The 24,765-nt window shown below is 43.3% G+C and overlaps 2 protein-coding genes across 17 annotated transcripts in view; one reads left to right on the top strand and one right to left on the bottom strand.

Moving 5' to 3' along the window:
* Window positions 1-131: 131 nt before the first annotated feature.
* Window positions 132-11,121, bottom strand: Dynlt2 (dynein light chain Tctex-type 2; the record flags this gene model as incomplete). The annotated part of the gene is made up of 3 exons (XM_021723993.3): window positions 132-288; window positions 2,162-2,320; window positions 10,882-11,121. Coding segments are annotated over 3 exons (510 nt in total), but the record flags the coding sequence as incomplete, so codon positions are not given.
* Window positions 11,122-20,847: 9,726 nt separating this feature from the next.
* Ermard (ER membrane associated RNA degradation) overlaps window positions 20,848-24,765 on the top strand; it is a 47,052-nt gene continuing 43,134 nt past the window's right edge. For 9 of the 16 annotated variants that reach the window (XM_078018663.1, XM_078018662.1, XM_040283610.2 and 6 more), the window contains exons 1-3: window positions 21,193-21,336; window positions 22,670-22,838; window positions 24,610-24,749. In XM_078018663.1, the coding sequence (XP_077874789.1) occupies window positions 21,331-21,336; window positions 22,670-22,838; window positions 24,610-24,749 (315 nt within the window). In that variant the 5' untranslated portion in view covers window positions 21,193-21,330. The other 7 variants (XM_040283615.2, XM_078018668.1, XM_078018667.1 and 4 more) reach the window with 6 other exon arrangements.

The following is a 24,765-nucleotide window of genomic DNA, read 5'->3' as shown; positions in this document are numbered from 1 at the left end:
ATATAACCAGTAAGCACAAGTGTAAATGTCTCGCTTTTGCATGTTTGTCATTAAAAGAAAACAATTAAGCTTCAATTGAAGAAAGAATGTAGCTGATCAGAACTATGAGGATCAAAAATGTACACATTTATTTTTGAAAAGTTGGAGGAGAATACTGTTTTTTGTACATGTAAGGAGCTATTCACAATAAAGAGCAAATACCAAGGCCAATGCCACATAAGACTCCGTCTCGTGTTTCGCTTCTACCCAGCTGTCCCAAGCAACATCCCAGATCCATCTGCTTGCAATCTGCGAGAGAAATTTTTTTAAAAGACCAATTTGAGCATATTAAGAAGTCATTTTAAAATCCACACTAGTTTTTTTTTTTTTTTTTAATAGTGCACCTACAACTCAGAAGGCAGTATCTCCCTCTCATGAAGAGACCCAGAGAAGTGCTGCTCAGTCCCTTTCTCCTCTCTGAAGGCTGGCAGTCTTGGTGCCGTGTGTCCTGGGGCAGGGTCAGAAGCCCTAAGTGGGGACCCAGCAGCTCTGTATGTAGCCTACTCCACTGTGGTACAGACCACGCTAAGGAATCCTACTTTCCACTCTTAGAAGAATTTCATCCAAAGCCTGTTAGGACCCTGCCTTGGAGAAGCAGCAACAGGCAACTGATACCATCAGGCAGGCACCCCCTGGAATCCCAGCTTCTCTCTGCTTTCAAAGCCTCACATGTAGCACCGTAGTCTGCTTCTCGGTAATGGATCTAAAATGGCCATAAATTCTTCGTTGACTCTGTTTCTTTACCCCTTGAGTATGAGTTGGCCTTGTTATCTGCTGTGAACAAAATGTGGCCTTGTGTGACTCCCCCAGGGGTCTCACTCTCTGCTGTCACCCTCCTGGAGAGCTACATAGGAATCCTGCTCCATACCCTGAAGATGGTCACTCTCATCTGGGGAGCCTAGGTTCCCCCATCAGCAGCAGCCATCACACGTGCTGAGATGTGAGAGGGATCTGGGACTTCCAGGCCCAGGAGAGTCACCAGAGACCTGCAGCTGGTTCAGGCTGAGCTGTCCCATGGTTCAGGAAACAGTTGCCGATTGTGTCAAACTCTTCAATTCCGGGGCAGGTTCTTGTCCCCTTGTAATTGGCTGATACATTCCCCCCACCCCGACATCACACTGCTCTCCACAAGCTGAAGCAGGCCAAGGTCATCCTGCCTCGGCTCCAAGTGCCCTCAGCTTGGACTGTTCCCAGGGGTCTCTGGCACAGCTTGCCCCCCTCCTCATCTGGACACCAGAGGACCTTCCCTTCCCTAGGCAATCCCAAGCAGCCCTCTGGTACCCTCATTTCCCCCCACCACAACTCTCCCTAGGTACTCCACACCATCTAGATCCTCCTGTTACTTCACCCTGTGTGCTGGGTGCTGTCTGTGGCAGAACTTCCCTGGGGAGCCAGGACTGCCTCTGTTGCTGGCTCTGCATGGCCAGCACCTTCACCTGCCCACATCCTCCTTGTGCTTCAGAATGCAGTTCCGTCCCCCATGAAGCCTCTGCAGATGGTGCAGAAACACAGTTTTCACCCCTTTTCTCACCAGCTCCTGCACATTCACAACCAGTTCCCCAGAGGCTTGGACTTGCTAGGCCTAGTGGTCTATCGTGATGATACGCACAGCCTTGCTCCAGCTGGCATCTGTCCTGAGCCTGCGGTGCTGCAGCCCCAGGGCCACTTGGACTGGGAGCCCAGGCTCCTGCAGTGCTTGCTGTACCCAGGGCACTGCTTCCTCAGACTCTAAACTGGAACACTTCATCTCCTTGCCTGGAGAAAAGCTCCTGGAAACTCCTGGCCCATGTCTTATAATTCTTCGTATTTTCCTCAGTACCCAACATACATTAGTACCCCAAGTAAATTCACTGGTTAATTAACTTAAATGATATTAAGCTGGTACGATTGAGACACAGGGTAACTCTACAATTTAATAAACCATCAATAGAAAATGTTACATCTAGGTTAGTACTTTTCACATAATTCACAGTAAAATAAAGCATATTTAACAAAAGGATCCTTGCATTGAAGAGGCACCTCAGGACCCTGAAGTGTTTGGGGATCATCACTGTGAACACCAGACCCTCAGGAGGGGACACCTCACTGTTCTAAAGGCAGGTGCAGGTCTATGGGTACTTACGTTTATTGCTTGACCAGTCTTTTGAATGAATAATACTTTTATAATGAACTTATAACGGTGATACCCAAATTCTTTGACTGCTGATAGTATTCGGTCTGACAATTCAAGTGACAAATGAGAGAAGAGTTTATCATCATATTTGACATCTTTAAGATGTTCCTTTAAAGAATTAAGAAAAATACTTTAATTTTCAAAACATATATTTTTGAATAAAAAAGTGGAAAACATGCATCTAAATAACACGTTAAAATAAACATATTTCAGACAAAATAAGATTAAATAAATGTTACACTTACCAATTTATTTCAATAACAGTTTTGAAAAATTATTTTGATTTTCTAAATTATATTCGGTTGCTCTTCATTATCAACACTTAAGCTCTAAGTCGGTGTTTACTAGACTCTGTCAAACAGTTATGAGAGACTCAAGGGGAACTTTTAAAGGTTTCTGGAAGTTCACACCCGGGGAAAGGCAAAGGCATGGAAGGTTTCTCCTCGCACTGGTTAACAGGCTGGTTATGACCTGGAGGGAGCCACATGCAGCAGCACTCATCCTGTCCCGCGTGGACGCAACTGGACCACCTAACCACACCTGGAGGTGACACCCTGGGCTCTGATCATGACAGATGGACTGCCACCAGCCACTTCCACAGGATGTGAAAGCAAATAAATGTGTCTCTTTGTCTCTCTCCTCCCTCCTTTCTTTCCTTCTCTCCTAGAAGTCTTCGGGGTTTGGTACTGGGGTCCTGACACTGTTTTCCCTTGGGGACTGGCTGTGGCTCCAGCTTCCCATGCTGGTCTGGGGAGAAACTTGCCCCACCCCAGGTGCTGACTGGGACCTCCATCTCCAGTCCCGTCAGGTCAGGGTGCGGCTTCTCTAAAGGCTGGCGGCCTGGGCCACACACAAGCAGAGAAAGTGGCACTTGACCAGGCTGTTCCCCTCGTGTTTCCTTTCCTTTTCTTTTTTCACTCTTGTTGTTGTTGTTGTCTGTTTCTGTTCCCCACCCCCTTGATGCTGGTGATAGTAACAGACAGACTTGAGCCCTGGGAGCAGGAGGACAGGGCGTAATTCTCTAAAGCAGCCGCCTGTGCTGACCCCCACACGCTCTCTTTAAGAAGCAGTTTACCTGCAGCACTGCCTGGCTTAAGTCAGTAGGCTGCGTTACATTCCTGAGCAGGAGAAACACAGGTCTGAAAGCTTGACAAGAAGAACACAAGTTACGATGGGGGTGATGGGGGGCCGAACATAGTGACCCTTACACAGATCAAGTCCCACAACTTGGGAGATAAGGATAATTCCCTCAAACCATAAAATCTATAAGAACAGTTTCCTACTAGAATTGGTCAGCATGATCCAAAGTGCCCTAGAGTTGTCCTGAACATCTGCCATGCCCAGAGGGGACTTGGAAGTCCTATGTCGTCCTATTGTCGGCGGGAGGGGGACTGGGAGAAATTCTGGAAACTGCTCTGGGACCCCCAACAAAGCTGGAGGGCAGGAGGGGTACACCATGCTTCTCCTCTCTGAGGAGACCCACTCTCTCCCTTCCAAGTGTCCCTTGCCCTCTTCTTATCCCTCAAAACACTGTGCCTGCAACCCTGAGCAGCATGTCTGATTCCTCTGGTGTGATGGCAAGAACCATGAGAAAGGACACTGGGGCCAGCTCAGCTCTGACGACCATCACCCTGTGACATCTGGAACGGAGCACCAGGCCCTGGTGTGCCTGCAAGCACGCTGCCACTGAGGGGGTCCCAGGGCCTCTGCTATCTGGAACAGTGAAGTTAGGCATGTCTGCCTTTGGGAGCCACCACATCCAATTCACATACTCACAAGAATTGTCTGCAGCTGTAAACACATGAATTGGCAATTAAACCCTAAACACCTTATTTTAAGAACTCTGGGGATTGACTAGAAAATAGATTTCTTAAACCCAAGGGATTATCCTAGCTGCATCCAAAATTCCCCACATTTCCCTTCTGTTAACCCGCCCCACCCCCACGCACACACCTTAGAGGCCCCAGTGCTGGAACACTGTCTCTCTCCTTTTGCAGTCAGCCTCTCTCAGGCTGTGGCCCCTTAGCCAGCCCACCAAGCATGCTACTGTGCTTAGCCAGATTCTTCCTCACACCCCTCTGTGAGCTTGCCTAGAGAGCTCCATGCAAGCCTCAAATACTTTCCGTATAAAGTGAATAGGTAATGGAGTAAGCTTTCCCTTTCCCAAGTCCGCAGGACTGCCTTCTCTGTCTTCCTACCACTGAGCTGTTCCCCTGCCCTGAGTTTAGGTGAACCAAGATCTAATCTAAATTCACGCATTATTTTCATAGGTACTTTTATAGATAGCTTCAATTGCCTGGCAAACTTTCTTAAGCCACCTTAATTTACAGAAGCAAGAAAAAATTCTAGACTAGTTGCCATGATTCCTAATATCATATAGTCAGAAAATATTGTGGGACTGGCAATTCTAGAACAAAGGTAGACAGAAAGTGATGCATAAGCCGTGTCCACCCACCAACAGTGCAGACAGAATATAGCCCTCTCACTGCCACCTGCTCCCACCTGGCCCTTCCAGAGGACACTGCAGGTCAGAACCAGATAAGCAGATGGAATCCCTAGCACCAGAGTCCCAAAGAATAAAATCCCTAAAAGTCTAAATTCCCCGAAGAGCAAAATCCCCAAAATCACAATCCTGAAAGAATAAAATCCCAAATGTTGAAATTCTGGAAGCACAAATCCCCAAACCCACAATTCCCACTAGAAAACAAAACAAAACAAACACAAAAACAAGCCAACATAGACTAAGGGAAGCAGGGGGCCAGGGGCCGTGTGCGCTACCTCACCTTGTCCTTTCACTCACAGCACGAGACCTGCCTTCAAAACCAACTGTCCTCAGGGCCTGAGACAGCAAGCAGAAGACCCTGCATCCAGGTGCTGCAGACACGCAGTCCTGCACCCTGCAGAACACACAGAGTGGCCAGGACTCTTGGTCAGGCACTTGGCTATCAGAGACAGGTTCCCATCTTTACCACGTCATCTAACAGGAAAACTGGAGCTGGCTTCATGTGGTACTTTCACAACTGTCCCCACTGTTTTTTTTTTTTTTTTTTTTTTTTGGTTTTTTATCAAATATATAAAACTCATTCCACTCTTGGATCCAAATTCTGAAACTCATCTACTCTTTATATCTGAATGCTGGAATGAGTGAAGCACTTCCCTTCAGATGAGTGAGCTGGTCATGTGGCATGGCCATGATAAAAACTCCAGTTTAAAAATACCACTTTTCACTGCAGGGTCATCGTCACCACATAATCCTTGCACTGTTTTTGTTTTCCTAATCATGGCATGACACCATTCTGCTCCTAATGCTGCTGAGAAGGTGCATAGAGCAGCAAGTGTTCAACAGTGGCAGGTGGACCTCTGCCTTCGGTGCACTGCCAGCAAGGTCCCCTTAGAGTGCTGCAGTGTGTGCATGGGTCTTACATGAGGGGTCCTAAGGCAACCGCCACAGGGGCACAGAATCTCCAAGCACAGGAGAGTAAACTGGGAAAGTTCATACTTCACAACACTGCAGTACATTTTTTCAAAAGCAATACTTCAATTATAATGCACAAATCAACAACTAATGTGTTAATATTTTTTCCCCAAACTGGAAAAATGTTTGCTAAACCGTCAAGAAAAAAAGATGTGAGTCTGTACTTAACACATATTCACAAGTATTCCTTGCATCCTTACCTTGCACTAAAGATACTTTGGTAATATGATTTTTAAGAAATAGCCGCAAAATGTTTTTAAGACTAACCTTTAATGATGGTCACACTCCAATTTTTTGCAAGAAAAAAAAAAAAGAAAAGAGGGACTGGGGCAGTAGCTCAGTGGCAGAGCACTGGCCTTGCATGTGTGAGGCACTGGGTTCAGTCCTTAGTACCACATTAAAAAAAAATAAAAATAAAAATAAATAAAGTCATTCTGTCCATGTACTACTACAAAAACAATTTTTAAAAAAGGCGGGGGTGGGGGGTCGGGCTGGGGTTGTGGCTCAGTGGTAGAGCGCTCACCTAGCACATTCGAGGCCCTGGGTTCAATTCTTGGCTCCACATAAAAATAAATAAAATAAAGGTTTTGTGTCTAACTACAATTGAAGAATAAATATTTTTTAAAAAAAGAAAAAGAAAAAAACAGGCATAAAACCTGTGATGATTATGAGGTGAAATAGTGTTGGGCTGAGGTAGGGAGCTTTTCTAGCAAGCAGTGCAAAAAAACCCAAATAAATAAAAATTAAATAAAAAAATATTAACTGTCTGCATAGGCATTCCTTTCAGCTGATGGCTTTCCAGGAGCTTTTAAGAATGAATTAAAGTCACATTGCCCAAAGACACTGGTAGTTACTGACTGCTTCAAAAACAAGCAGGATGGGCGGGGCTGGGGCTCAGGGGTAGAGCACTTGCCTGGCATGTGTGACGCCCTGGGTGCGATCCTCAGCACTGCATATAAATAAGTAAAAGATCCACTGGCAATGCCCAGCGGGTGATCTGTGTGAGTGCCCTGGCATGGACGTCCATGTCCTCACAACAACCAGGAAGCCAGGCACAGAAACGGAGAACTCAACAGGGAGGGCTCTGGCAGTGTACGTCCATCGTGGAGGGTGTGCGGAAGAGCAGCACCAGCAGAAGAACACGAGGAACTAGAGCCCACGGTGGCTCGAGGACCATCTACCCTGTGACACACTTTTTGGATATGTCAGTGCGGGGAGCCATCTGTGAAAAACACAGGAGGATCTTCTCTCCACACGAAGCCAGGGAGATTTTAGGTTTAGCCTTTGGAACAATCCTTAATAGATTGCCCAAGGCACATGACCTTTATCTTCACTTTGTTAGGAAGATTCTCATGGTCACTCAGGAGATGGGCGTAACCTGTTGGGAAATGGACAGCTGAAATGGACGTATGAAAAAATGCTCATCATCTCTAGCAATCAGAGAAATGCAAACCAAAAGCACTCTAAGGTATCATCTCACTCCAGTCAGAATGGCAGCTATTAAACAGTGTTGGCAAGGATGTGGGGAAAGGCACACTCATACACTGCTGGTGGGACTGCAAAGTGGTGCAGCCAATATGAACAGCAGTATGGAGGCTCCTTGGAAAACTGGGAATGGAACCACCATTTGACCCAGCTATCTCTCTCCTTGGACTATACCCAAAGGACTTAAAAACAGCACACTACAGGGACACAGCCACATCAATGTTTATAGCAGCACAATTCACAATAGCTAAACTGTGGAGCCAACTTAGATGCCCTTCAGTGATGAATGCATAAAAAAATATGGCATATATACACAATGGAATTTTACTCAGCAATAAAAGAGAATGAAATCATGGCATTTGCAGGTAAATGGATGGTGTTAGAGAAGATAATGCTAAGTGAAGTAAGCCAATCTCAAAAAACAAATATCGAATGTTTTCTCTGATATAAGGAGCCTGATTCATAGGTTCCAGGGAGGGAGAGCATGGGAGAAATAGATGAATTTTAGATAGGGCAGAGGGGTGGGAGGGAAAGGGAGGGGGCAGGGGACTAGCAAGGATGGTGGAATGTGATGGACGTCATTATACAAAGTACATGTATGAAGACTTAATTGGGTGTCAACATACTTTATATACAAATAGAGATACAAAAATTGTGGTATATATGTGTACTAAGAATAGTAATGCAAAAAAAAAAAAAGAATAGCATTACCCTAGATTAGGTAGAGGGAAGTGAAAGGAGGGGAAGGCAGGGATGTGGGGGTAAGAAAGGTAGTAGAATGACACAGACATTATCACTGTATGTATGTATGTGACTGTATGACCAACGTGATTCCACAGTATGTATAATCAGGAAAATGAGAAATCATATCCTATCTATGCAGGATGCATCAAAGTATCTAAGTGCATTCTACTGTCACGTATAACTAATTAAAACAAACAAAAAAAATTTAAAAAAAGAAAGAAAAAAAGGAGCTGCCCCGTTCTCTATAGCCAGCAAGCAGAGAAAGAGTTCCTCCCATCAGGGACGAAACATAACCCACAGGCACGCCCCAGTGGCCTACTTCCTGCAACCACACCTTACCTGCCTTCAGTTGCCACTCATGGAACCCTTATCAGGGTTATTAGGTTACAAATAGAGTATACTAGGTTATATACATATGTATATAGATATACATATTAGGTTACAGATCTCAGAACCTAATCATCTCCCCTCTGAACATTCTTGCACAGTCTTACATGTGAGCTTTTGGGGGACACCTCATATCTAAACCATAATAGCCTCCAAGCAAACTTTCTAAAACCAAAAAAAAAAGATTAGTTTATTCCTTTATTAGGAAAGATAATGAGAGGAATTCTTTTCACCTGAAAAAGGTAGCTTTTAGATACTCAAACTAGTATAAATACTATTGGTATTAATGATGATATTAAGTCACAAAATTGAAGAAGCTTGTTTTAGGCCAACCTGCATTTCATTTTGGGGGTAGGGTTATTGTTTTGGGTTTTTTTTTGTAGAGTGCATTTTGACATACTGAATATACATGGAGTAGAACTTATTCTAATTAGCATCCCATTCTTGTGGTTGAACATGAGGTAGAGTTTCACTGGTCGTGTATTCAAACATGAACACAGGAAAGCCATGTCTGATCCATTCTGTTGTCCTTCCTATTCTCATCCCTCCACTTTCTTTCATTCCCCTTTGTCTAATCCATGAATTTCTATCCCCCCCCCTTATTTTGTGTTAGCATCCACATACCAGAGAGAACATTCAGCTTTTGACTTTTTTGGGAGTGGCTTATTTCACTTAGATTGATAATCTCCAGTTCCATATTTACCAGAAAATGCCATACTTTCATTCTTCTTTATGACTGAGTAATATTTCGTTGTGTATATGTATCACATTTTCTCTATCCATTCATGGGTTGAAGCACACTTAGGCTGGTTCGGTAGCTTAGCTATTGTAAATTGAGCTGCTATAAACATTGATATAGTCTAGTCCATTTACCAAGTGACATACAAAGCCACTGATTTGTAGTGGGGTCCAGACCAAAAATGGCTCTACACTAGGTCCAGGCTTTTGCAAGATGTTTGGCCACTTGGCCCATATAATCCAGCAGGTCCAGTGTAGGCCCCGGAGGAGAATTCTATCACAGGCCTTTAGGAATTTGGAACAAGCCCTTGCCATCATCTGCAGCTAACTCATCTCCTTGGTTTGCTACTGGGCCTTTTGGAGAGAATGAACACTTGATCCTGGGCCACCACATTACCATGCAATCTGCCCATCATGAACCGCAAGCCAATGAGCCAGTAGCAAAATTTCGGATCCCTGTATGCACAACCTCATGTTTCACTAGTCTGAAGGTCTCAGTTCCAGAAGAACAAATGCTTTCACCAGGAGACATAGCATGATTCCGTTAGATTGGAAGCTATGAACTGGAAGGTATGCTGCTTGAACACTTTGGGCTCTTCATGCCTCTGAGTGAACAGGCAAAGAAGGAGGAGCTACGCTATCGACTGGGGTGATTGATCCTAAACTGCAGAGGAAAGGGGAATAAGTCTGGAATACCGAGACACTACAGTGTGTGGTAGTCGTACTTGTGTCCTGTGACCAGGTCACAATTCCCACAGAACTGAACATGGCCCAGATTCCTCGGGAATCAAGGCTTGGGTGACTCTGCCAGGTGAAGAACCAGTGCCAGCTGAGGGCCTGCTGAAGACAGGGGTAACAAGTGGAGGCAGAACACCAGCCGTCACCACGCACCAGTTACAGAGCTGAGCCTCTAACTGCCATGAGCACTTCCCCTTCCTGAATGTGTGGACAGACATTAACACGCAGTGTATTCATTTTCTTTCCTGTCACATTCCCTTGTCATGTAACATGGAATACACTGACTTTCATTAGTATGAAATTATTGCTAATTTTACATCATAGCATTTAAGTGACAGGATAAGAAAAGTGTAAACCCCACTCAAGGACCTTATCTCCTATTCTGGGGAAGAAATCATGGGATGTTGGGTTGTATACAGGTTCTTTGTATCACATCAGGTAGAGTTTTGACACTGTGATCATCTCTGGATGGTCTTTGTTTTAAGGAGATCTGTACGGATGCTCACTTGACAAGTAGACTTGGGTTTTAGGTGTCCACTTGACTGTGCTAAGCTCCAACGCTGTTAAGTCATGTCTGGTTGTGTCTGTAAGGAAGCTTCCAGAAACTGCAAACTCATGTGTTAATTGACTGAATAAATAAGGTGACCCTCACCAATGTGAGTAAGTATCATCCTCTGTTGAAGGCTGAACAGGGTGAGAGAGGGAGGAAGGCTGACTTTTCTCTCTGCCTGAGCTGAACACTGTTGCTCCAGGTCCTGGACTGGGACTGGGAGTTGGGCCATCAGCACCTCTGGCTCTCAGGCCACGGGATCCAAACTGCACTACAGCACCAGGCTTCCTGGTTCTGCAGCTGAGACTCAGCAGAGTTGGGGAGCTTTGGACCTCTGTAGTCCCATGAGCTGATTCCCATAATGAACTCACACACACACACTCACACACACACACACACACACACAGTTTTTCTGGAAAATACTGATAAAATACTACTATTGTACATATCTATCAACTTATCCTGATTTAATTATTTTGTGGTGCTGGGGATTGAACCAAGGGCACACCGGGCAAGTGTTCTTTGACTAAACTCTACCTACCCCCAACCTACCATCAATATTTGCTGGACTTTGGTTTCTACTGAATGAGCTTGGAACTTCTTCAGTGGCTCCATTCTATATGAATTAGCAAACTTTAACTTTGCCAGGGCACTCTTCCATTCTTTACCTATATCAGCGATAGAGTCATCGAACGGCGGTTCCACATACTGAACATCATGAAAAGAGTCTCTTAGTCTTTCTCTTAAGATCTGGGCATACTGAGGTGGGGAGAGATGGGAGGGAGAGACAAATTAATTTTTAAATTGTCAAATGCAATTTCAGATTGAATAACCCTGATACAGTGGGATAGGCATGACACAAAGCTTGGTATGGTCTGGATATGAGGGAATCCCTCAGAAACGTTCGTCTGAGACAATTCGTAAATGCTCAGAAGTAAAATGACCAGGAGATCTATATCCTAGTTAGTGGAGAATCGACTTGATGGGTCAATAGTTTGAAAGGACTGCTGTACTGGTGAGAGCTATAGGCAGTAGGGTGTGGCTGGGGGATGTGGGTCACTGGGCTGGTGCCTTTGGGGTTCATATTTTGTCCCTGGTGAGTCACTTTCTGCTTCCTGGCTTCCCTGAACTGAACACTTTTCTCTGCTTTGCCCTCCCACCATGGTATTCTGCCTCAGCCTGGGACCAAAGCTATGGAGTTGGTCAACCATGGGAAGAACCTCTGAAACTGTGAGACAAAGCAGACTTTGCCTTCTCTAAGTCATTCTTGTCAGGTATCTTGGTCATGACAACACTAAGCTAACTCACACGGAAACTGGCACTGATCAATGAGGTTGTTGCAGTTACTAACTTGACCATGTGTTTCGAAGCCTTTGGAACCAGTTTTCAGGAGGAGGTTGGAAAAGTTTGGAGATGCAGGCTGGAGAAGCCCTAGCATTTTATAAAAGCAGAGCTTAATGAGTGATTCTGGTGGGAACGCAGAAAATGCTGAGAGAAAATGCAGACAGTGAAGACTGTGTTCTTGACGTTTGAGAGGGGGTCAGGAAGTATTGAAAATTGAGGCCATTCGTGTCACATTCTGGCCAACTGGTCTACATTTTTGTCCTGAGACTTCTTGTGAGTCTGAGTTTAAAGGTGACGGACTGACCAGTCTGGAGGGGAATTTCAAGGCAGCATATCATTCAGGCACTGGCATGGGTATTGCTCTGGCTTATTATCCCAGTTACTCTAAGAATTTGGAGCAGAAAGCAGAGGACAGAGATTTTTTAAAATTGAAATTTGGCCAGAAAAGAGCATATAAAACTGGAGCCACAGAAGTTGTGGTGGCTGATGAGATGACCACCACTAGAGACAAGTACTTCGCACAGAGACAACAGAAAAGGTGTCTCCGGAATATCTCAGGAATTGGCAAGACCACACCAATGGTAGGCTCAAGAACACGAAAATGAAGACTTCTTTGAGAAGAGAGCCTGGGGGCACCCTGCTCACATAGGGGTGCCTAGAAAGCTGTTTCCCACTCAGGCACTTAGAAGCCACTGCTGTCATGGTCCAAGAGGGCAAAGCTACCGCTTGAGTTGGCAGTAGATGTTGGTATCATCCGTATGGTGCTGGTTCTGCAGGAGTGCAGGGTCATAGAGAGTGGAACAGGGTCAGGTTCCCTGCAGGCAGCCCCTGAGAGGGTGATGTGTGAAGATGCAGAAGGAAAACGGAAGGTACAGTGGCTTCTACTGGGATCAAGAGACTCCAATAATATGGAATGACGATTGAGGAATGACACTGGCCACAGATAGAACCTGTCTAAGAGAGACACCATGTGGGCTGCACCTGGCAGGACCAAAGGGGTGGGGCTGCCCAAATCCTTTAGATGGGACATATTCCACCATGTGCCCTAGATGCCAGACATGGTATCTGGGTTTCAGTACTGACTTGGTCCCATTCTTTCTGTCCCTGTTCCTTCATTTTGAAATGGGAATGTTTACTCTGTGACATCATGGAGTGGATCTATGTAACTTGCTTTTGAGTTTTACATGAATTCACAGTCAAGAATATACCTGAGTCTCAGGAGACTTTGGACTTGGACTTTTGGGCAATGCTGGAACTATTTAGACTATGGGGCTCTTGGAAATGGACTAAATGTGTTTTGCATTATGTGATGGGCATGGGCTTTGGGAGGATAGGGTGGAATATTATGGTGTGGATATGAAGAATCCCTGAGTTTGTGATTAGATTATGAGAGTTGTAAACTCATGGGTGGATTAATTCATTTGATGGATAAATCCACTGATGAGGTGGGTTGATAATTATTTATTTAATCTGATTGATGGACTGATAATAACTGGGGGGTAACTTAGGCAGGTAGGGTGTGGCTGGAGAAAGCAGGTCACTGGGGGAAGTCTCGGGATTCATGCACGGCCCAGTGCCTTCACCGCTCCTCTCCTTTCTGACTGCCCTCAGTGGCGCGTCTCTGCCATGCCCTTCTGTCACCGTGTCCTGCCTTATCTTGGGCCCAGAGCCGAAGTCGGTTCATGATGTACTGAACCTCGGAAACCAGGAGCCAAAGTAAACTTCTCTTCCTATAAATTGCTCTTTTCATATATTCTGGTCACAAAAATGAAAAGCTGACCATGATTTTCAGGCACAATTTTCAAAAATCTGTTACAAAAAACGTATGAAAATCTGTTATGAAAACGTAGTAACTAAATCCTACATTTACTCTTAGCTATCAACTTGGTGTAAACAGAAGAAATGAATCCTGGTGTTTCAGTCAGCCTTTTTCCTCTCTGACTAGAGGAACTGACCAGAGATGGTCAGGGTCAGGTTCCCCTGGAACCTCCTCCATGGAGGAGGAGAAGCTTATTTGAGGTCTCACGGTTTGAGAGGTCTCAGTCCATGGGCAGCAAGCTGCACTCCTCAAGGTTCATGACAGAAGAGTGTGGCAGAGGGAAGCAGCTCACATGATGATCAGCAAGGGGAGGGAGAGAGAGATTCCATTTGCCAGATACAAAATACACACCCCCAAACCACGCCCTCCAAGACCTCCAGTCTCCACTCAGTTAATCCCATCAGGGATTAACTCACCGATTGGGTTAAGGCTCTTATAACCCAATCATCTCTCCTCTGAGCCTCTTGCATGGTCCCACACATGAGCTTTTGAGGGACACCTCACACCCAAACTATAACAACTTGTCTTTTTACGCACATGCACAAATAGACCACGAAAGATGGGAAGAACTGGAAACAAAAGTGGCCTCCAGAGAGGATGACGGAACAGCTAGGGCACAGGGGCATCAGGAAGACCTTTCACAATCCTTGCCCCAACATGATGAAAACATTATCCGTCATTGCACCAAACATATTTTACTTTTATTTGTCTCTGAATAATACAATTATTTAGAAAACACATTCATAGCCTCAGGTTGAAAATATAATGAAACTGAATTGATTTGACATAAGTCCATGATTTTCAGGCACAATTTTCATTTTCTGACATCCACATGCATGAAGGAGATGTCTACTTAGAGCCTAGTATGCTCCAGATGAATACTCTTAATAGCCTATTAAAATGGTGACCTTCATTTTGTAACATCCAGACATTTTTTCTTACCTAATTGCTTCGCTAGACCTTTCAGTTCTGTTAAATAAAAGTAGAAAATAGATATCCTTTCCTTGCTCTTGATATGAGAGAACAGACTTTCAGCCTCTTACACTTCAAACATTTTACCACTGAGTAAGATGTTTGGTGTGGGCTTTTCGTATACACGGTTTTGATAATACTGTTAGTTGCTTTCCCTTCCTGATTTCTCCAGTGTTTGTATGATGAAAGGAAGTTGCATTCTGTCACTTGCCTTTTCTTCATCCATTGAGATATGCATGGTATATTTCTTTAGTTGATTTATGTGATGTATGATTGGCAGATTTTCATATGTTGAAGAATCCTTCCATTTCAGGAGCTAATCCCACTTGGTCATGGCATATGATCCTTTGAACATAATGCTGAATGCTAATTTTTAAAATGTTTAGTTGTAGATGGACACAATACCTTTATTTCATACATTTATGTAGTGCTGAGGATCTAACCTAGTGCCTTACGCTTGCAAGGCAAGTGCTTTACCACTGAGCCACAACCCCAGCCCCAGGATGCTAATATTTTTGAGATTTTTTTCATCAATATTCATATGAGATACTGGTCTATAGCTTTCTTTACTTATAGGGTATTTGTCTGACTTTGGAATCAGGGTAATGCTGAATTCACAGGATAAATGAAAAAGCACTCCTTCTGCTTCTTTTATCCTCTGAAAAGGATTGTAGAGAATTCAAATAATTTCTTCCTTGACAATTTGGTAGGATTTATCAATTAACCAATCTAGGTCTGGTGGTTTGTGTTTTGGAAGTTTATTGATTCAATTTTTTATTCAATTAAACATACTTTTATAGGCCTATTGATATTTTCTATTTCTTTTTTGTGTGAGATCTGGAAGATTGTGTCTTTCAAGGAATTGCTCCATTTCATCTATGTAATCAAACACGTGGATACTGAACTGTTCACAATATTCTTTCATCATCTTTTTCATGTTCACGAGATCTATCATCAAGTATTTCTTGTATTTATATCAGACCTGTGCCCTCTCTTCATGGTAGCATGCTTAGAGGCTTACTGCTGTTAGTGATATTTTCAATGAAACACTTTTTAAAAAAAATCTATCGAGTTCCTGTTTTCAATTTTATTCAGTTCTTCTGCTTTGAATTTAATTAGCTCCGTTTCATAGTTTAAGACGAAAACTTAGTTCCATTAGATTTTTCTTCTTCTGTAATATTTTCCCCTCCACTTTATTCTTTCTTGCATTGTTTCTGAGAGGTGGATATAATTATATCTTCACTAAGTGTTTTCTCCCTCTGATTTAATTTTTCTAGTTTGAAAATTATATGCTTTAGTTTTTTTTTGTTTGTTCATTTTTGGCATTTTTCCTGCTCTGTATTTCCTAATCTTCCTGGATCTGTGTTTTGGTATCAACTATTATTCTCAGTTATCATTTCTCAAATACTTCCATCTGTTCCTTTCTTTATTCTTCTTGTGGTATTTCTGTTGTGGTTAACTTACACAGTTTGTAGCTCTACCATAGTCCTTGAATATTCTTTTTTAGTCTCTTTTCAGGTTTGGAGGTTTCTATTGATATATCTTCAAGTTCAGAGGTTTTTCCTTAGCTGTGTCCAGATTGTTAAGTTATAAGCCTAGAAAGATAGTCTTCATTTCTCTTAGAAGTTTTGAGCTCTAGCATTTGGGGGGGGTCCTTAGGATTTTTTTCCATTGTTCATCTATTATGCTATTTTGTGAAGTATGTTCCCCAACACATTAATCAGTTTGAAATTTCCTGATAATCCCCATCTGTTTATCTGTTTTAATCTTTTGGTATGCCTTTCAATTTTTTCTTTATAGCCATACATGACTCGGTAAAAAGAACTATTGTCAATGGGCCTCCAGTAATTTGATGGTAGTGGACAGGAGGAAAGGAAGCATTACATAGTCCTATGATTAGATCAGGTTTTTAGTGAGCCTTTGCATCTGGACTATGAATTTCACCGTGCCCCCCACGTTCCCTTAAATGAAACAGAATGGCTAGTAAGGGCTAGAATTCCTTTTACTCAGTGAGTTACTCTGAAAATTAACTAGTTCCTCCTGAGGGCAGCTCTTGTTAAGAACAGAATATTCTGGTGGATTTAAAAATGTTACCTATCCATGCTTTGCTTGTTCCTCTGCCAGAAGCATGAGGGAGTAATCTGCGATATTTATGGTTCAACTTCTGGAGATAAATCCCCCAAAAAGCAAGAGGGCCACATTATGTCCAAGTCCCTCTAGAATTTTTAACTCTGAAAATGAAAAACACCTAACTCCTAGCAATTCACCAATTACAACTCAGGTTTCCACACCCTGAACTTGGTGTCTGCAGGCTCTGTTCTGGTGTGCTGTGATTCTATCACTTGTCCATCACGCTAATTCAAGATGCAGCAAAGGTGTCCTACAACCTCACTTCTCTAACATATCTAAGAATATTTTTTCAGTTTGTTCAGCTTTTTACTACTTGTTAGAATGGAGAAATGCCTTTTAGTTCCTTATATCAAGAACTGCAAATGAGAATTCTTTGTTTTTAAAACATTTTAGCTGGGTATAGAATTCTAGGTATAGAATTATAGAATTCTAGAGTGAAGATAATGTTCAACTGCATTGTTTCTGCTGTTGTTTTGATGTTCTGTACATGTGTTTTTCCTAATTGCCTTTACATTTTTAAATCATTAGTTCAAGTATATCTTGACATGATTTTCATGTTTCTTGTACTTGGAATTGAGACTCTTAAATTTATGGGCTTACTGTTTTCATATTTGGAGATATCTCATTTTTTTCAAATATATTTTTATCTGTCCCTTCTCTTCATTTGAAAACTTAAATTACAAGAATGAGGCCACTTGAATTTAGAGTATAGCTCACTGCCATCTCCTAATATTTTCTTTCTAAATTCACTAATTCTTTCTTTTAATTCCATTAAGTGCATATCATCTCTGACACTGTATTTTTGCATTGTCAACTATAGAAGTCTCTTTCGGATTTGACACACTTGATCATTGTCTACATTCTTGGTTACTTGGAATGTAATTGTCCTAACTGCTTTGATATAATGATTCAATTTGATTAAAACGAATACAGGAACTTGTTATTAAAACAACTTTAGTATCCTATCTTTGTATGATTCCTGGGCCCATTTTTTTGTTTCTTCTCATTTTGGGATTTTTTTTTCTTGTTTCTTTGTAAGTCTACCAACATTTATTTGAACACCAGACTCCATATTTCACCTTGCTATCTTTGTATTACCACAAACGTTGTTTACCTTTTTCCTAAGATGTAGGGATTTGGGAAGGATTTGATCCTCTTCAGTCTTGCTTTCCACCAGGAGAGACCAGGGAAATCTGGATATTTGCTTGCTGTTTTCCCCACTAATGAGGTGATATACTTAACACTACACTGATCACATGCCAAGACATGAAAAGTCCTAGGACCTTCCGTGCTCTTATCGGTGGGAGCATAACTATTTTGTGTGGGTCAATGTATTCACTTCTGTTCCTTTTGAGTGATGCTTTTTCTGATCTCAGGTGGTTTTCTTACCAAGTGAATTGAAAGACTAAGCTGAAGACTCAAGGAAACCGTCAGCAGCTCTCAAGCTGTTCATGCACCTTTTCTTTCTGATCCTCTGAGGTCTGATGCTATTTAAGGTAGCCTGGAAACTCATCAGGCAGTAAGGTGGAGGCAACATTGGGGCTCACATTACCTCTCTCCAAGATTTCTGTCCTGTAGTACCTGACATCTAACCAAATGCTCCATATATTTCCTGCACCATTTCAAGTAGTTTCTGGTAGGAGTTACTTTAAGTTGGCTTCAAGTAGAAGTTCATCAAATGTTATTTTGATCACCTCTTCTATGCCTCTTTTAATTGTTTAAGAGGCATTGTTTGCTCCCCAAATCTATTAAAAAGGGTCATTTTGTTAAGTTTATTGAGAGTGCTTCTTTAGTAAAGTGCCACCTTCCTTTTCACTACAATATACTGAAGGGATATAACTCCATTGCATTATTAACAGTAGCTCCCAATTGCAATGATTCTCATGGGTTTGGTGCACAAGCACTTTCTCAAACTAACCCTTTGAGACTATTCTGAAAATTACATCTCTGTCATTTCTTCTTTCTGTATAGGATTGGCCACCTGGTTTAGTAAGCTTTTATTAAAAGTATTTTACTCTTTTAAGAAACAGTCTTTGTACTCATTTTTTAAGACTCAATTATGTAGCCAGGCACAACAGTGCATGCCTGTAGTCCTAGTGGCTCAAGAAGCTGAGGCAGGAGGATAATGAGTTCAAAGCCAGCCTCAGCAACAGTGAGGTGCTCAGCAACTCAGTGGGACCCTGTCTCTAAACAAAGTACAAAATAGGGCACTCAGTGGTTGAGTACCCGAGTTCAATCCCTGGTACAAAAAAAAAAAAAAAGACTCAATTAGAAATATGATCCACCTTTTGGTATCTACTAATCCAAGACGAGTTTAACTACTTCACTTACTGATGCAGCATCTCCTTACATCAAACTTACTTAACAGTCCCAGAATAAAATGAGCTTGCTCATTAAATGTCATTAATATTCATCTCAATGCTATTTGCTAATGTTTAAGGTTTTCAAATGCATATATACAAGGCCTATCAATTTTTGCAATCTAAATTTTTAGATCTTTACAAGCAGTAGAAATTGATTCTTGTAAAGCAAAAATGTAATATACAGGAGTAGTTGGTAGACTAGAAGATTAGCACTAGACTCAGAAAGACACATGGGCGCTCTTCAGCTTGCATTTGCAATCTGGATCAACCTCAATCATTTTTTCTGTATCATTCCAAAGAACACATCTAACTGGCCTAATCTGGGCTTCATCCTCACTCCAAGGTAAAGAAAGTGGCTGTCAATTCCACTGAAACTTTCTCCAATGAGGGATGAGTTAGTTCTCTGAAGAAAAACTGAGGTGCTACCGATAGAGAAAAGACATGAATGCAGGACAGCTGAAGAGCTATTCATACTGGTTAAACTGATCCCTAAGTTATACTCAGAAATAAGGAAATCATCTACTACTTGAAAGTTAAAAATGACTACAAGTCAGTGTCCTTATGTATATGTAATGAACATTTGTAGAATGATTTGTTACTGGCCTATGCAAATCTCTTACCTCTAGAAGACTAGAGTTTAAAGATTATGTTTCATCATATTCATATCACATTGATATAAGACAGAAGAGGCTGAACACCCAAGGAATTTTCAGAAAGCAGGTTTATTGACTGCAGCTAGCCGATCCTGAGTGTGGTTCACGCATGAAATTCTCCTCTAGATCCCAAGTCTAGCAATTCTTTGGACTTTATACCCAGTTTCTTTTTTTTGGGGGGGGCTGGGAGATTTACATTTTGCAGAAGTCTACGTAAAAGTATATATATTTTTTCTTTGACTTCTCAGAAAGTGCTTTTCATCCCAGTTCTTGGAACAGTCAGAGATTTTACAGGTTATACCACAAAAGCAGAGTAACAGCCATCAAGTTCACAGTTAAATTTAGTTTTTTGCAAGACCGAGCAGGCAAGAGGAAATAGGAGCCCTTTTGCAGAGATCTTTGCTGATATTTTGTTAATAAGAACAATTGTGATGAGGGTCTCTAGAGAAGCTTAATTAAGATGCACTGGTGGAGGAGGGGGTGCCACTACAACATAAGCTGCTTTGGTGCATGTCCCCCTCATTCTGAGGTTAGCCTATATGCAAGTATAGCTCCATGTCTTCTCCTCTTGAATTGAGACTCATTCAAATTTCAATTTTAGTAGGCAATAAGTTTACAGCAGTCACTCTTGTCTGCAGTATAGAAAGTTTTCAATATGCAGAGTTTGGGAACATTAATTTTAAGTGCAACACAATTAGATTCCCAGCTTTGTTCTGCTTTGTCTTATTTCTGTGTGAATGTGGCCTACTTACTTTTCTTCTATTAATTTGTTCCTTCCTTTGCAAAAGATAGCCACCAAGCAGGCATTAGAAATTGCAATGCTGGCTTAGCATTTTTGGGAGGAGTTTGTGTGTGTGAGTTCTCACTTTTTTTTTTTTTTTAACTTGGGAATGATCTTGAACTTTTGTGTTCTGCCTTGTATTTACATATGAATCCTACTGATGATGGGTTCTATGATGTAGGTGTGATGAGAAACCACTACAGGAGTTCCAGGACACAGGTTCTGGATCATTAACGTCTTGTATCCTTGAGCATTTTTTCCCCCTCCAAGCCTCAATAAACTAACTATATTAATGATTTTCAAAATCTGTTCATATGGAAATACTGTATTTTACCACTAATGAAAGTTGACGAACGCTCCCACTAATATCAAGCTAGCAGAAAATATTCATTTCATTCCCTGCATACATCCTCCATTCTGAGGCTGCTAATTCTTCAGCACTCCAAACGTCTCTCCTGCCAGCTTTCCCCCATGTACCTACGGTACACATATGCTCATCTGGCCGGCGACGGCGCGCTTCTGTGCAAAGCGGCTAACTCGGAGGTGGGAACTGCCCGCGCAGGTCGGGTGGGCGGGCCAGGGCGCTCGCGGCACCAGGAGGACCGGCGGGGCGGGCGGCACTCACTGCCTCCTTCTCGAACATGCTCGGCCTCCGATCCCTCCGGGGGCCCGGCGACGGCTGCGCAGGAGGGACCGGGCTGGTGGATGGCTTCGCGCCTCGACCTCGCTTCTCCATTCCGCTCCGCTCCGCAGGAAGGCGGGGCCTGCGCAGCACCCACCACCCTGACCGCCTCCCAACGCTTCTCCCTCTCGCGAGAGCGGAAGTCTCGTGCCGGAGCCCCGCAAGGCCGGAAGTGGCGCCACGGGAGCGCCAGGGACCCGGATGGCGCGGGAGAGGCGTACGTCATTCGCGTAGGCCTAGGCCCGGAGCCGGAAGTCATGGAGGTAGGCGGGCCTGCGCCCAGCAGTTGCTGAGGCTTGACGCTTTAGGTGGAAGCTGCGGGGGAATGGGTGGGTGCTGGTGCCTGGCGCGGGTGTGCGGGTCGGCTGGTGGCCCGTCTACGGCTGGACGCTGTGCGCACTGCGCGAGCCGCTGGCCAGTCCTCATGGTCGCCCCTGCCTCTGGCGTGCTGCCATGGCGCGGACGAGGCCGAGGCGGGCGGCAAGGGTCGTGCATCCCCGCAGAGAGGAAGAGAGAGGGAGACTGAAGAGGGTTTGCTTTCCCACAGAGGAGACAGACACCCACTCGGCGCCTGTGCGTCCCCCAGAGGGCAGGGGCGAGGGCTTTTCCGTCCCCGCAGACGGACCACGCCTCCGTCTCTGCGGAGAGGGGCGGGGCCCCCGGACTCTCCTCTGGGAGCGAGGGGCGGGGCCGCGGGGCTCTTCTGGGGCGAGAAAGGGGCGGAGCCACCGGCGTTTCCTCCGAGGGAGGGTCGAGGAGGGCCCACAGCACTCCTCTGGGAGGGAGTGCGAGGCCTCTGGGCTGCTGCTCAGAGAGAGGGGTGGGGCCACAAGGCTCCTCAGAGGGAGGAAGGGGCGGGGCCACAGATACTCCTCAGCGAGTGGGGGCGGGGCCGCAGGGTCCCCTGAGTGATAGGCTGGAGGCGGGGCCACAGGGCTTTTCTGAGAGGGAGGAGGGAGGTGCGCAGCCTGGAGCTCCTGAGCGGGAGGGTGGAGGCGGGGCCACAGGGCTCTCCTGGGAAAGCCTTGGAAGGGTCTGGGCGCCTGTGGGAGAGGCTGGCTGGCTGAGGTCTGGAGTCCCTGCATGAGTTGCTGGAGGGCGTTGCAGAACTCTGGCAGAATTCTAGCAGGAGACCCAGATCTGTGATTTCTCTTTTTTTTTCTATTCAAAGCCCATGCTCTGTTTTGGTTTTTTTTTTTTTTTGCATTACAATTCTTAATACACCTTTATACCACAATTTCTGTGGTTCCTCTTTGATAGTGGAACAGGACAGTATGTGCTGCTAAAGTAATAGGTTATTTATTTTTATGACCAGGGGCAGTGCTAAGCCCTGGGCATGTTGGGTTGATGAGAAATGGTGAAAAGAATAATTCATAAAACTCATTGAACTTCCTTCTTTGAGTTATAGGGTCAAGAAGATGATTTAAAAACATTTACTTTAAAGCTTTAAAATAAATTTGTTATTCAGAAAGCATGTTAAGAGCAGCTGACTTTAGTACATTCCATGCTTAAGGTAAAATTTTCTTGTGACTCAGATATAAAGTAATTAATATTACTCTCTTCTGCTAAACACTCTCTTTATGTTTTATTTTTCAGATGTTAGTAGGAGATCCCATTACCACATGTCTTTCTCCCTCAGTGTATGACATGATTTGTAAACTTGGATTTGAAGTAAGAGGAAATTGTGATTTCAATAACATTGTAACCGAAAATGGTGAAGTTTGCTGGAAAACAATCACAGACTGTGTGAGCTGTGCAGGATCAGGTTGGCTTGCCTTTGTACCCCACACCTCAGTTGCTCTGTTGGTTATAAAGTCTCCCTTTTTAGCCACAGCATCTTTTCTTTAAACTATGTGAAAACACATCCTCAGCCAAATTTGAAAAGGAGACAGCCTGAAAAGAGCAGGGTGAGGACAGAGAAGTGTGAGGTCAAGTGTGCCTGGGCTGGATACCTGGGGTGGGCAGGACTTTCAGGAGTTAGGCTGGGTGACAGGCTGTTGGTAGGTCTGAGACCCCAAGAGGAGAACCGTTTGAGTGATTCATTGCTATGAAGAGTATGGAATGGCCAGTGGTAGACTCAGCAATTTTAAATGTCCTCCTTTAAATTTTATATCTGTATATTTGGAGGGAGAAGGATATGAGCTGGGAAACTTAGTAACATCTGTAAAAATTGCAAATGAATGTATTCTGGCCTGCCCAGTCAATTTCCAGGGATTTATAAGAAAATTGCACTTGTGGATATGGAGCACTGTGTGTCCTACTAAATAAACAAATCAGTAATCTGAAGCAGCCAGATATAAAGCAGTAGAGGACTATTTTAGTAAGTTATGATAAATGCTTATAGTGGAGTATTATGACCTGATAAAAATGGAGGCTCATCTGATGCAGAATTCTTTCTGAGCTAAGTGAGAAAAATAAAGAAGCATAGATTTATAGATATACTCAGAAAAATAATAGCAGTAGATGCAACAGGGAGGAGAATTGGGCACCACGTGGGAGGCTTTCACCCTTTTGTGTTTTTCACAAAATGTTCAACCTCAAACTTATTAAACAGTAAAAACAAAAATTTATATTACAAATATGTTTTGAAACAACTGATTGGCATTAGAAATCTCAGATTACAGGGGCTAGGGTTGTGGCTCAATGGTAGAGCACTTGCCTAATGTGTGAGGCACTGGGTTCAATGCTCAGCACCACATAAAAAAATAAACAAAGGTGTTGTGTCCATCTACAAATTTAAAAAATTTTTAAAAAGTCAGATTACATTATTATAATGTAATCCCCCCTCATCCTTGGGGCATGTGTTTCAAGACCCCCAGAAGATGCCAAAACCATGCATAGTGCTGAACCTTATGCATACATTGTCTTCTCCTGCATGGTCTGCAGTACTGCCACAGGGTGCCAGTTCGTTGTCCTTCCACGTTTCTTTCCCTGAAGCCTCCTTTGCTTCATTGCTTTTGTGCTTTGGGGCCATCACTATGTCTGATAAGGGTTCCTTGAAACACAGCGCAGTGATAGCACCAGTAGAGCTGATAACCACATGGCTACTGAGTGACACGTGAGTGGGCAGTGCCTGCGGAATGGATGTGCCGGACAAAGGGGTGAGATTGGGTGGGATAGTGCAGAATTTCCTTATGTTGCTCAAACTAGTATGCAGTTTGAAAAAGATGAGTGGTTATTTCTGGAATTTTCCATTTAGCATTTTTGTACTGCAGTTGACCCTAGATAACTGGAACTGTAAGGACTATTATGTACAGTGTGACTTAATGTAAACTAACATACAGGAAATGACACTGAATAAAATATCTGTCTCCTATTTGAATATTTCTGTATTTTGCAAATTTTTCACTAGTGATATATTTTTCTTTTATAATCAGATAAGCATCATGTAATTTGTTTTCGCTAATTTTATCTATGTATGTTCAGTTATTGATTGTGTATAAATTTCATGATTAAAGCATTTCTTTTCATGGCTCAGACATTTCCCATTGATTGGTGTGAGATGTGGTACTGAAGCTTGATTCTTGTCCTTTCAGACCAGAGTCTGGATTATCAGGCGAGCGTAAGGCTGCTGGGCCCTGTGTGTGAGGCCGTCCATCTCCACTTTTTATCTTTGACCAAGGGGCAGTTTGAAATTCAATATATACCATGGTTCCAGTGGACAAGTTTTCCAGAGGTTTGGCTTTTATACA

This window comes from Ictidomys tridecemlineatus, chromosome 8 (genome assembly GCF_052094955.1).
Source record: "Ictidomys tridecemlineatus isolate mIctTri1 chromosome 8, mIctTri1.hap1, whole genome shotgun sequence".
In the NCBI taxonomy this organism is placed as follows: Eukaryota; Metazoa; Chordata; class Mammalia; order Rodentia; family Sciuridae; genus Ictidomys; species Ictidomys tridecemlineatus.
The sequence above is the reverse complement of the archived record's forward strand: the minus strand, read 5'-3'. Positions and strand labels throughout refer to the sequence as shown.